At 42.4% G+C, this 13,898-nt stretch overlaps 1 protein-coding gene across 4 annotated transcripts in view; it reads right to left on the bottom strand.

The window, feature by feature from the left end:
- Nucleotides 1-1,381: 1,381 nt before the first annotated feature.
- The window catches only part of LOC121731510, a 35,229-nt gene continuing 22,712 nt past the window's right edge, over nt 1,382-13,898 (bottom strand). For 2 of the 4 annotated variants that reach the window (XM_042120949.1, XM_042120950.1), the window contains exons 3-13: nt 12,616-12,712; nt 10,883-10,939; nt 9,774-9,883; nt 9,034-9,258; nt 8,463-8,645; nt 7,871-8,046; nt 6,977-7,180; nt 6,547-6,771; nt 5,963-6,172; nt 3,957-5,222; nt 1,383-1,599 (exon numbers count right to left, since the gene is read on the bottom strand). In XM_042120949.1, the coding sequence (XP_041976883.1) occupies nt 1,539-1,599; nt 3,957-5,222; nt 5,963-6,172; nt 6,547-6,771; nt 6,977-7,180; nt 7,871-8,046; nt 8,463-8,645; nt 9,034-9,258; nt 9,774-9,883; nt 10,883-10,939; nt 12,616-12,712 (2,814 nt within the window). In that variant the 3' untranslated portion in view covers nt 1,383-1,538. Of the gene's footprint in view, nt 1,600-3,956; nt 5,223-5,962; nt 6,173-6,546; nt 6,772-6,976; nt 7,181-7,870; nt 8,047-8,462; nt 8,646-9,033; nt 9,259-9,773; nt 9,884-10,882; nt 10,940-12,615; nt 12,713-13,898 lie in introns of all 4 variants that reach the window. The other 2 variants (XM_042120947.1, XM_042120948.1) reach the window with 2 other exon arrangements.

Here is a 13,898-nt window from a genome sequence, read left to right on the forward strand (position 1 = left end):
TAAATGTGTATTCATTTTATTATTGTATAATATATGTATATCAGCTGTTACTCAAATAACCTGCTTCGGATTTATAAATAGACCGTTATTGGCTACGGCCTAAGCCCTAGGGGCGGCAGGGTCCATAGAGGCCCTTCAGATTACGTACTATGAGAAGTTGATTCCTATGCAAATCGGGGCCCTAAGTAGTTTGGTCGCGTTACGTCAAACCCAGCTGACAGATCACAATTAACATTGAATTGACATATTCGACCAAATAACGTTGGTCTGTCAATTGCATAGGAATCAACTTCCTCGATGGTACATGGGGCGGAAATAAATTGGCGTACTCTCATAAAAAATATAAATTCGGTACAAATAACTCACCAAAAGAAAGCGAGACTATAGTAAACCCATGTTTTCAAACTACCTTTCTTCTTTCCAGAATGTCTAACGAAGAGAACACCGACCGTATCGTCTTCCCTGACGAGGTGGAGGCTATCAAGGAGAAGGCTGAGGAGACGGAGGCCACCGCCACCAACACAATCGAGGAACAGCCTCCAGAGGTCACCATGAGGAATATGATAGTGGTACCACCAAACTGCCCGGCCGGACAGACCATGGGCGCCGATGGGGTGTGTCGAGATGTCTTCTAGAAGCATTTTAACCTAATGTCTTAAAGCCGAAAATCTCTTCTCCCTACTATAGTTAAAAGGATAATTATTTTGTAAGTTCTTATAACAAGCAAGATGTTGTACATTTTTGTATGGTGATTTTCAAATCGAATAAGCCTATATTTTATAATGTTACTTACAATAAGATTAAAAAATATTGATTAAACAGTATTAATTTAGGTTAACTAATGTTAAGGTGTGTACGTTCCTGTTTTTAATTTAATAAATTGTTTGATGGAAATGTTTTGTTTTTATTGATTTTTTAAAAGATAGTATGATATAGACAATAGTAGATAAGCACGTATGCTTTGTCTTAATATTTATTTAGCGGTATGCGAAGAAATATGAAGAGGTGGCAGTAGCCAGTCTTTCAGTAGACTCAGACCAGCTTAATGCTGTCATTTCCAGAATTGTCCAGTTCGGTGCAGGATGTGTAAGGCTCAATTTATACCGGCGCGGAATGGAATGGATGCCATGCGACTTATTGCAATCAAACTGTACAATGTATAAGTGTATAACAACAGTACACCACACAAATTAAAATATACAAGCCAAAAAATTGGACGACGCGCGTCTTCCGCGGAATTCTCGAGAATTCTCCGGTGTCAATTTCCTCGCATGAGGCAAAATTGACGCTTCCATTCCGTTCCATTCCGCGGCGATGTAAATTGAGCCTAAAAAGAACATCAAGATATTAATAAAACGAAGAAATAAAACCAAACTTTTCTAATAATTAACGATCATTTACTTCAAAATATTCATATAATAATACAATAATGATCTAACGTCTTTCAAATTAAAATTTTAGGGTCTAAGATAAAAAATTAAATATTTTTTTCCTACAACCCTGACATCGTAAAATATTGTTGATATCTTCTACACAAATTATAAATAGCCGAGTGTTGCATACGTTTTAACAAATGGAGCATCGCCTTCACACGAATTCCTGAAATTAGAAAAAAAGTATTAATTATTTATTGACGTATTAATTGACGACCTCTGTGGCTCAGTGGCTGTTGGTAGCTCAAGCCGGGGGTCGCGGGTTCGAATTCCGCCAGCGGAACAAAAAGTTTTCAAAGTTCCTGGGTCATGGATGTGTATTAAATATGTGTATCATATAATAAAAATCTTAAATATATGTATAGTATAAAAGTATTAATATACTTCCGTTGTCTGGTACCCGTAACACAAGTCCTTCAGGTACTTAGCACGAGGCCAGACTGACGTGGTGTGAAGCGTCCATAGATATTATTATTATAAATATATATAATATTATAAATAGTTATTATGATTTATGACAGTATACACAGGAAGTTTTTTAAACAACGCAAGTATAGTGAGCTCAGAACAGGGAGATAGTGAGTGTGGCAAAAAGGTACAAGGTAAAAGGTAAAGGTTGTTTGGACTACAGAAAATATTATGGCAAGTATGGCAAGTATGATTTTGGAATGATATTATTACAATTATAAGATTTTTTTAAAGGAAATTTGAAATTTTATTGATTTAACAACACAAAAGACCATGAAGATATTTGACAAAAGGTGCACCCTCACCGCGAGCATTCACTTGTAATGTAACATCAGGTATAGATTCGTTTTTGAGCGTTACGTGTTATGTAACATTAAATATTTGACTTTGAGCATTCCATAGTTAGTTGATGTTACAAGTTGTATCAAGATAGTTACTTATATAATATTACTAGCTGACCCGGCAAATGTTGTTTTGCCATATAAATTATTTGTAGTTGTAATAATGTTATAATTTAGTTCTATATTTGTAAAGAATATTATTATTTTATTGAAGTGACTACATAAGTATGGCACCATGGCAACGTCCATCGCTATCCCGTCGCACAAACAATGGTCGCCGTCAGTCTCGAGTTGTAATAATTTACTATTGTTTATTCAACAAATGCACTTATCAATTATTGATAAGTGCATTTGTTGAATTTATATTATAAAAAGTACCCAGTAGCCGATTCTCAGACCCACTGAATATGCATATAAAATTTGGTTAAAATCAGTAAAGCCGTTTCGGAGGAGTACGCAGCCCAACATTGTGATACGAGAATTTTATATACAGTGTGTAACAAAAATAAGCGATAATACTTTAGGGTGTGTATGTGTTCCTTATAGAGTTCGCTGTGAAAGTAGCAGCGCTGAAAGACCAATTTTTTTTTCACTTTTGTATGGGAAAGCGCTCGAGCGTCACGAGTGTGAAAAGAGTGAAAAGTACAAAAGTGAATTTTTTTTTGATCTTTCAGTGCTGCTACTTTCACAGTGAACTCCCTACAAGGAACACGTACACACCCTAAAGTATTATCACTTATTTTTGTTACACCCTGTATAAGATATAAGAAGATTACACACTGTATCATTACAAGGTGCGCATTAATGTAATGCTCGGTTTTGTGTCATTAGAAGGTGCGCATTGGAATGCTCGACTCTGTAACGTTACATTACAAGCGAATGCACCCGGTAAAATTGAATCTCTCTTTACGAATTTTTAAAAAGTTCTAAATTATTCTAAGGCGATGCAAAGATTTATTGTTAAGTGTTTAATACTATAATTTGTTAATACTTTACAGGTATGGTTTACTTACCTTTTATAAAAATAGCGGAAAAGGGGTCTTTCGTAACATTATGAAATTAAAAACAAAAATAATAAATGTATATATAGATAGGTACTTATAATTAAAATTACAAACTGTAGGTATGTGTTATTTAAAAATATGATAAAATACAATAATTATGGTACCTAACTGTGACGACTGAAAAATTGGTAGAGACTTTTCGTAAAATATGGAATGAAAGTATGATAATTAATCTTTTTAATGTTTAAAAATAACAATACTTAAATAAAAAATGTGTAATAACTTTGAAGTCTTATATAACAAATAATAGTCACGAGGAGGTCTATTATTCGAGTAAAATAAAAAGGAATACAATACAAAATATAAACTTACTAACGATATACAATTTTTAGCAGCCTCTTTATACTAACTACTAAAATATAGGCAGCATCTAAGATTCTAGAATAAGACAAACAAAAGAAAAAAGTTAAGCAAATAAAAAAAAAACCTTTGCTAAAAGGTACAAAAATATTGTATCTTACTCTATATACATATAAATATACCCATTTGTTGTGCAAAATCTTGCAAACTTTAACCTTAAAATACGTCTTGAAAATAAGGTCTTTGAAAAAATATACTCGTGCATGAGCGTGTACGAGGGATTTAAAATACTTTCTACTGATCTACAGGGTGCTTCAACTACCGTGCGCTACAAAACGTCGGCTACTTACTCGTCCTCCCAGGGACAAATGTCGTTGCGCTGTTTACGCTCACTAACTGCGGGTTTACTATCACGCTTAACAATATCGGATTCAGAGACCGAGGACAGTTCGTCTCTGTGAGCAATTCTCCTCGTGGCTTCGGACTCGGACGCCGCCTTCACCTCGCGCAGGGGAGGCGGCCCGCGCTCCGCCCCCTCCTCGTCCGCGATGTCCTCGCCCACGGCCAGCGGCGCCACCGCCGGCACACGGGGCTCCGCTGGTACACGGGGCTCCGCCGACACACGGGGCTCCACCGGCAGCCGGGGCTCCGGCGGCGCGGGCGGCACGGGCTCCACTGACACGGGGGGCTCCGGCGCCTCGCGGGTCGGACCCGGCGCGGGTGGCTCGGGCTCCACCACCGCGGGGCAGGCCGGCGACTCCGATGTCTCGGGCGCCGCCACCTCGCCGGCGACAGTAGCGACCGACACGTCGGCGGTGACCGTCTCCACGTCCTTCCCCCGCTCGTCGTCCTCGGCGTCCCGGCTCGGCGTCCGCGAGCTAGCCACCGGCTGCGTCTCCCGCGACGCCAGCGGCCGCGACGACGTCTCGTCGGCCGCACACATCGGCGTGGGGCTCCCAGCCGCCCCCTCTCTTTCCGCCCTCGAGTCCTCCTTATCTACGATCTCCTCCCTCGAGTCCCCCGCCGTACACGCAGCTTCCTCCGTCGAAATACTCGGGATCGCCGCGGTCGGCTCGGGGCGAGCCTCCTCGACTCCGGGCGCGGCGCTACCCTTGTCAGTGAAGGCGCGGGCGGGCTCGGTGGGCGTCGCGTCGGCCGAGGCAAACACCGACGAGGGCTCGTCGGCGGCGACGGAGCGGCGGTCGTCGGGCGAGGCGGCGCGTGGCGGCGAGTCCGCCTCCTCATCAGGCGCGGAGCTGACGCTGATGGTGGGCGTGGGGTGGTGCGGCGCGGCGTGCGCAGACGCGGGCGCAGGCACGGGGGGCTGGCGCACCTGGCGCGGCGAGTGCGGGGGAGACGCCAGCGGCGCGAGGTGCCGCGGCTCGACGGCGGACAGGCGGCGCAGCGGGGGCGGGGCGCCGCGCAAGCCGCCGTCGAGCGTGCTCTGCTGCGGCAGGCGGCGGCGCTCGCCCACCGCGATGGCGGAGCTGACGTCGGACGACGAGCTGCCGGAGTCGGCGACGGAGTCCTGGCGCCGGCGGGCCCCCATATAGGCGCCCTCCCGGGACGTGTTCTCCCACGGGAGCACGTCCGCGGAGTCATCCTCGAGGGGATCCCTGGTGTTGAACGAATGAGTGAGTTTTATTTATACTGATGTTAACATGATCATAATTACAAAACTTGTAAGTAAAGTCGAGTTTACAATAGGAAACTAGTGTTATGCATGTCGAAATGAGTTTCACAAAGTTTGCAGCACGTTTGGGACTATTTTCATTATAATAAATAATAGTGTCATGAACCATCGGGCATCGACATATCGGATTCGAGGATAGGACGTGTCATGAACCAACAACATGGCTATTGGATTCGAGGATGGGTCGGAAGAAAGCATACTTTTTTTTTTATGAAATAAGCGGGCAAACGAGCAAACGGGTCACCTGATGGAAAGCAACTTCCGTCGCCCATGGACACTCGCAGCATCAGAAGAGCTGCAAGTGCGTTGCCGGCCTTTTAAGAGGGAATAGGGAAGGGAATAGGGTAGGGGATTGGGCCTCCGGTAAACTCACTCACTCGGCGAAACACAGCACAAGCGCTGTTTCACGCCGGTTTTCTGTGAGAACGTGGTATTTCTCCGGTCGAGCCGGCCCATTCGTGCCGAAGCATGGCTCTTTCATGTATTATATACTTACGTTCAATTTCTGTATTAATCACGAAAGTAGTTTCATGTCATTAGTTTTATAAAAAATATACGCATGGCACAAAATTTTTGATGAAATTAATGTCATAAAACTATTTTCAAGTCTCTAGTTACGCAAATAAGTTCTGTTTAAAATACTTGTCACCCGTTAAACGGTACCTGAAGGGTATATCAGCGAGGTTGGACTGCGAGTGGCTGTGCGGCGGCGGCTCGGTGGTGCGCGGGGGCTGCGCGGCGCACACCGCCAGCTCGTGCGCGGAGCCCGATAGCGAGCGGTCGGAGCCCCGCCGCCGGGAGAGACCGCCGCCGCCGCCGCTGCCACCAGTGGAGCCCGTCTTTTTCCTCACTTGGCCGCCGAAGTTGAAGAACCTGGGGGAGAGGATACGTTTAGAAATGGTCACAGTGCCGGATTTATATTTTTTATAAGTATAGGTCACTTTAATTTTGCCGCCCCTATGTACAAAATCTGCCGCCACTCTAGGACGCCATAGGACGCTGCCGCCCATTCGCCATGGCCTATACTGCCTATACATAAATCTAGAACTGTCCTGCTACCATAATAATTATCTAAAAGCGTCTCGTGAATTTTATAATTAAAGATCGTGTGTACACATGTCAGAAGCAAACTTACCGAAAATGTGACGACATCGTGATGCATATTATTATTATTTCGAACTTCTTTTTCATGACCAGCCTAAATAAACTTCACTTCACGAGACTTTACTGCAATACGAAAAACTCACTTGGCTTTCTTCTGCATGACCGTCCTTCCTTCAGCCAGCAGCCGTTGGAAGTGATCGGAGCGCACGAAGCGCGGGTAGCAGTCCTTCTTCAGCAGTAGCCCGTAGACGTGATCGGCGGCGTGGTCGAGCGCGTACCGCGACCCGCTGCGGATGCCCTCGGCCACGCGCTCGGCCGTCGCGCCGTCGATATTGATCTCGCACGGCGCGCCCGGCTTCAGGAACTCTCTGGTGAATGTGGGAGATTCAGCAATATATCGGCATCATAGATGAAGCACATTCTTTTGAATATCTTAACGCTTTCCATTGAGGCCAAAGTTCAAATATGGTTTTATACTTTTTAATTTAAGTCCATATCCAAATAAGCATGCTTACCCTAAGATACCTATAGAGTGTGTACGCAGTAATTAAATAACGAAATAATTTGACTTACTCGTAAATACTTTCAAGTTTCTTGGGTATTTGTTTAACACTACTCCTCCTAAGGTCCATGACCGCGAGCCAGAACCTTATATTCTCATGGGAATACTCCTTCCGGAGAAAACTGGTGAACTCCTCGAGACCCGTGGGGTCCGAGACGAGTTCTTCCATAGATAAAGCCCACCGCTGCACTCGCTTCTCGCTTGGTACTTCCACACTGAAAGAAATGGAGTTGCGGGTATTAGGTCATATTTTGTCATCATTCTTATGTACCCAAAAGGAGAATTAATTGTCTAGTGACGATAAGCAAGCACTTTCATCCATGGGAACCTTTTTTTTTTTTTTTTTTAATGTAATAAGGGGGCAAACGAGCAAACGGGTCACCTGATGAAAAGCAACTTCCGTCGCCCATGGACACTCGCAGCATCAGAAGAGCTGCAGGTGCGTTGCCGACCTTTTAAGAGGGAATAGGGTAATAGGGGAGGTTAGGGATGGGAAAGGAAGGGAATAGGGGAGAATAGGGAAGGGAATTGGGCCTCCGGTAAACTCACTCACTCGGCGAAACACAGCGCAAGCGCTATTTCACGCCGGTTTTCTGTGAGAACGTGGTATTTCTCCGGGCGAGCCGGCCCATTCGTGCCGAAGCATGGCTCTCCCACGTATAACACTTGACTTGCTTCCCATATTAGCAAAGTATCAAAAATGCATTGGTTCATTATTCGTAGCGTTAATTGGACTAAACAGTTCTAAACTCTTGTATAAGAACATCCCAAGCATGAGCTAAACGGTAGCCCGTTTAATACCTCAATCGTGAGAATCACCACCGTGGCACCCGAGTGCCGCTTCACTCCCGCTTGGGAGTTGATGGGTGACGCCACAGTATATTTTCTATTTGACGAATACTTACATGGGACTGTTTATCTGCCAAAAGAAGGGATCATCGCTGATCCAGGGGTTTGAGGGTTGAGGCTGGCACATCCACGCGTCGTACGGGGCGAAGGTCTCCGAGTAGGCACATAGCGCCTCTAGGGCAATTGAGGTCTTCACCCTTGTACGATCTAGGCTAGCCTTGAGGTGCTCTATCTGTGAATGGAAGAAAAAAATATATATGAAAGGATTGTAGGTTAATGCGTTTGAAAATATAGATATGATGCACTTTGAAAACAATAAAACGCCATTGGATTACGTACACACAATTCATACTTTATCCAACAAATTCTGCACTCCTGTTCCTGTCAAGTGTAGGAACACTTGACAGGAACAGGAGTTGGCCTTTTACAACCACAACAAAACAGTTGTGGTTGTAAAAGGCCACTGACCACACCTCACTTCAGGCCTTCGTTCACTATCTTTCGGTCCTGCTATACCACGTACCTCTCTAGTGAGCTGGTGTATGGTTCGCTTCTAGGGCCTGGGCTATGTGTCGCAATTAGGCACAGTGGACTTATCTTGCCTGTTGCTTACTATTTGTCGGTCCTTCTTTATGCTGTACCACGTACCTCTCTAGTGAGCTGGTGTATGGTCCGCTTCTTGGGCCTGGGATGGCGGACGCGGACGGGCACGGGGCAGGGCTCGAGCGCGCTGGTGACGCCGGGCGGCGGCCGCGCAACTCGCCAGTACGCCCGCTCCTGACTGTCGCTCACTATCTTGCGGTCCTTCTTGCGTTCCTTCGCCAATCGCACCTGTTGCGGATATCGACATCACTTAGTAGTAAAAATGAGCTGATGTCGCAAATAATGAAGCCTATCTTACCAAGTACCAACGCGGATATGACATAATATACATTAATTGAAATCAGATTAGTATGATTTTTTGATGGTTGGCGGTACTCGGTTAAAAGTACAAGCTCTATAATACAACGTCACGGTTAGCACGTCTTGTAACTTCAACAATTAAAATAGATGGAACACAAGTTGCAGTCGGGAGTCGGGACCGACCGGCGTTGGAATTTCATACCGACCGCTCAAAAACTGCTCGAGCGGTCCGTGTATGGCGGATATGGACTTTTTGCAGTCGGTGTCGGACTGCAAGATGCAGTCCTTATATGGCCGACCTTAACACAAATCTTACCTGCTCTTCAGCCTGCATAGTGATGAAGTCCCATTTCGCAGCCAAATTCTTCTTCAAGTTATTGAGTGCCTCCTGCTCGTAGTCTTCGAGGCCGTGTCGCTGCTTGTTCCTGAGGGTCCGCTTGACCAGGTAGATGGCATACTCCACATTGTCGGGCCCCAGGGTGGGGGCACTGGAGCCGCTGCCGGCCACGCGGGGGCCCTGCCACGGCCAATAGTATGGACTCTGTGGGAGATAAAAAGTTTGGTAAAACCACCATGTGTTTGTTCACTGGTAGTAATATCAGAGAAGTTTGATTCCTAGGCAGATTGCGGACCTACCTTATATTTTGGTCGCGGTATGTCAAACCCAGCCGCATAGAGGAAAATAATACATGCCTAGCCGACTGCAGCCGTGAGCTGACAGATCACTGAATTGATAATAACCCGACCAAATCACGTAGGCCTGTCATCTGTCTATGACTCAATTTCTTCAATGATACAATCAATTTACTTTGTAAAACTCTTTCTAACATTTTATTACGTACGTAACGTTACGTTACTATTTATTTTGCTGTATAATTTTAAGTATTCTTGTGTATTACTAAAATAAATATGCTGAAATTTATATAAATTATATCGTTCACGAAAATATTTGCATAGCCAAAAACTTACACAGTGCCAGCGATATAAAAAGACAGCTGAGGTAAATATTTTTATTAACTAGAAGAAATTAATCAATAAAGGTTAAGTTAAACTTACTTGAAACCTATATAGCGCAGAGTCATCTCTAAACACGAGGTTTTTCCAGTCGTTGACCGGGAAGAAGTAGCCATACTGGCATAATTGGTTCCCTATGTTTATTGCTTCGGCTGGAAATAGAAAAATATAATCTGGTTAACATTTGAACATAATTGAATGTTTTATTGCTAAATAATTTCTAATAACTTACGTTAAAGTTCAACATCAAGGTAGCGTAGCAGGAAAGAAAATATAATTTTGTGTTAAAATCACAGAATTTCTTTGATAAAACAAAATTTAAGTATTTATAAAGTTATTTTCTGTATACAAGGTGTAACAAAAGGAAGTGATTATACTTTCGAGTTTAGGGTGTGTATGTGTTCCTTATCTATATGTATAGAGTCCACTGTGAAAGTAGCAGCTCTAAAAGAGCAATTTTTTTGTGATTCGTATGGGCAAGCGATCCAGCGTCAAATTAACCCATACAAAAGCAAAAAAGTTACTCTATCAACGCTGCTACTTTAACAGTGAACTCTACACCTACATTAAATTTTCCACCCATTAAGATCCTAAAGTATAATCACTCGGTTTTGTTACACCATATTATCTTTGAGTCATCAGCATTTTAAAATTATTAGTAAAGGCCTTTTTAGAACTTCTGATGATTCTAAGGATTAAAAAAAATATTTGTATATAATATTATAATGGAGACAATTTGATGTATAATATTTGTTTTGAAGTATTCGAAAACATTTTTTTTTTATTAAATAAGGGGGCAAACGAGCAAACGGGTCACCTGATGGAAAGCAACTTCCGTTGCCCATAGACACTCGCAGCATCAGAAGAGCTGCAAGTGCGTTGCCGGCCTTTTAAGAGGGAATAGGGGAGGGTAAGGAAGGGAAGGGGATAGGGGAGGGTAGAGAAGGGAAGGGAAGGGAATAGGGGAGGTTAGGGAAAGGAATAGGGTAGGGGATTGGGCCTCCGGTAAACTTACTCACTCGGCGAAACACAGCACAAGCGCTGTTTCACGCCGGTTTTCTGTGAGAACGTGGTATTTCTCCGGTCGAGCCGGCCCATTCGTGCCGAAGCATGGCTCTCCCACTTATACATTAAAAAAGTTAAAATCTTACCGCTACTACTGTCTTCTAAATTAAATCTGTCCATTAGCCATTCTACGAGATCGTAACCTGAAAATATAGAAACATAATATGAATTAATGTCATACAATTAAAATTTTAATTAAGTACTTACTTATTTATTATTAATTCAATTAATTTTTTCCAATGGTTGTATTTAAATAAATTCATTGTGAAGATTAAAATAATATGAATTACATTGGCGAACATAGAGATTTAATATAATATCGTCATTTTACTACTAGCATTTTTTATAAACCACTCCTTGGCTTCATTATTTTTAACCATATTTATTAATTAAGTATAATTATCTATTGTAAGTGTTCCTAATTTTATATTATTAAGAGCTGGCCGTATACACCGTTTTCCGTATTCGATTTCCTAATGTGAAATTACGATTTGGAATTCCGTGAGACTAGCGCAAACATTTGTGTTTTTCACGGGCGAACGAGCCAGCTTGCACTTGAAACGAACGTGCGGATTTCGTTCCGTTCCGAAAAAAGCGAACGTGTGCGCCAGTTAATGTATTTTCTACTGATTCCATGCATTCGTATTTCCGAGTGCGGAAAATAAATTCGGAAATCGAATACGAAAAACGTGTATTTAGCGATGTTTGTATCTGACGGGCTTGTATTTATATTATATAGATCCATCAGTCATCACAACTAAATTCTCAATTCAAAAATAAACAACTGAATAACACTTTGAACTGTTTCGCTGGGTCGTATTAAATAAATATTTTTTCATCGCTTCACGATCTGCGTCCCATTTTCGTGAAATGAGTCGTTGAACAATAGTAATACCGTCAGTGTGGTTATTGTTTGACTTGTGATCTCGTTGCTCGTTATAATATTCAGGCCACTATGAAAGTCGCATTGCAGATATAATCGGAATTAAATCAGGCTTTATTGCAAGAAATGAATGTACTCAATGCGGTTTATGTGAAATAACAATATTGAGAGAAAAATATCCTGGTCATAAATATTTTTTAGTCAGCTTATTGAATGTTTATGTACGTCGAATAAAGTTATGGCATACAGTCAGTGGTTTAAGTTTAAATAAGTGTTAAGAGGATTCCACACCGCCCTTTTTTCCATACAAACGTTGTCCCCTGTTTCCTCCCTAGATAATGCTAGTAGAGTTATAATTTTTTTCCTGAATATCTACGGCCACTAATACAATGTCCCTATGTTTTCTTTTTTTTCATAATTTAATTATTAAATAAGATATGAACGTTCAAAAACCCAAAAAAATGGCCAGATTTTCCACTGTGTTCAAACGTCCAGAAAACAGATTTGGCTAGATTATACAAAAAAAGCAAAACATAGGAACACAGCTCAAGCCTTTTTTAAATCTTTAATGAAAAAAGTACTTAAATCGGTTAAGTTTTGGAGAAGGAATCAGGGGACAACGAATCGTTGATTTTCTGGATTTTCTGCAGTTGTCTCTATCGCGTTCTGCGGTATAGGCTTGAGGTAAGGGAGACAGCTATAGATATTACACGTCCTTTTTTTCATTTCTCTAGCCGCTGTTGTATCCTCTTAAGACATCCATCTGACCGCGCATACTTGACGATCGTATTAGGCTCAGGACCGTTTTTCGGCAAGAACAGAATATGATAAAGAAAAGAAAAATAATATAAAGCGGACTTTATGCTCTCAATATTATTTTATGGCTTATTAACGAGTTGTTAAGGACACTAATAAAATTAAGAGGGGATTTCTTACCAGCAAAAGCAGAAGGTATAACAGATAGAAAAAGTTTTTGGCTCCGAACTGGAACTCCTGTGGTCGGCTCTTGCATTTCCTTTATCAAACTTTCCATCTGAAACACAAAAACACATCTAGTTAGGTACGCAGCTTGAGTGCTAGTAATGATTAATTACTATCGTCAGGATATTTAAGCTTAGGCCAAACCTACGCGACCAAGCAACTGCGAAGCGGGAGCGTCAAGTTGTCAAATGGTTTTAAAAAAGAAGTCTAGTTACGAAACACACATTTGACAACTTGACGCAACTTGACGCTCCCGCTTCGCAGTCGCTTCGTCGCGTAGGTTTGGCCTGAGCTTAAAGCTGGAAACAAATTATCTGACGTTTTCATAAGTCGCGGTTGACGGATGTGGCTTGTATAGCTATCTGATTAATCCATATCTATACATCTATACATATAAATAAAATTGGAGTGTCTGTTTGTAATATTGAAAGAACCGTTTTTTACTACATGCATATGAATCTATAAACGATACATACACCAAAACAACATTTTTTACAATTTTTGTCTGTATGTCTGTCTGTCTGTTTGTTCCGGCTAATCTCTGAAACGGCTGGAGCTATTTTGCCAGGACTTTTTTTGGTAGATAGCTGAGGTAGTAAGGTGTAACTTAGGCTACTTTTTAACTGACTTCCAAAAAGGAGGAGGTTATATTTTACTTTTTTCATATTTGTTAGCGGACTATCCATCTTTGTTATTAAACTATGTTGACGCGGACGAAGTCGCGGGCAACAGCTAGTACAAAATACACTAAACTGTGCACATAAGTCGCGGAAGCGACCTTGAGCGTTCGGACGCCTGAATAGAATCTGGCTGGCTGGACGTTTTTGCATCCGCGGACGTCCGCGGATGCACCGTGAACATTGTTAAGCCAAATCCATCAGCCGCGACTTATGGATGCGTCCGATAATTTGTTACTTATATATTTTGTTTCTTATATAATTTGTATTTTTTTTAATGAAATAAGGGGGCAAACGAGCAAACGGGTCACCTGATGGAAAGCAATCCGCCGCCCATGGACACTCGCAGCATCAGAAGAGCTGCAAGTGCGTTGCCGGCCTTTTAAGAGGGAATAGGGTAATAGGGCAGGGTAGGGAAGGGAAGGGAATAGTTGAGGGTAGGGAAGGGAATTGGGTAGGGGTTAGTGCGAGAGCCGAGTGAGAGAGTGAATATTAAACAACACAAACAGTAGAAATAATGATTAATCTATGAAATCATTACCCAAATAAACTTTTTATTGC

Source organism: Aricia agestis, chromosome 11 (genome assembly GCF_905147365.1).
Source record: "Aricia agestis chromosome 11, ilAriAges1.1, whole genome shotgun sequence".
NCBI classification, from domain to species: Eukaryota; Metazoa; Arthropoda; class Insecta; order Lepidoptera; family Lycaenidae; genus Aricia; species Aricia agestis.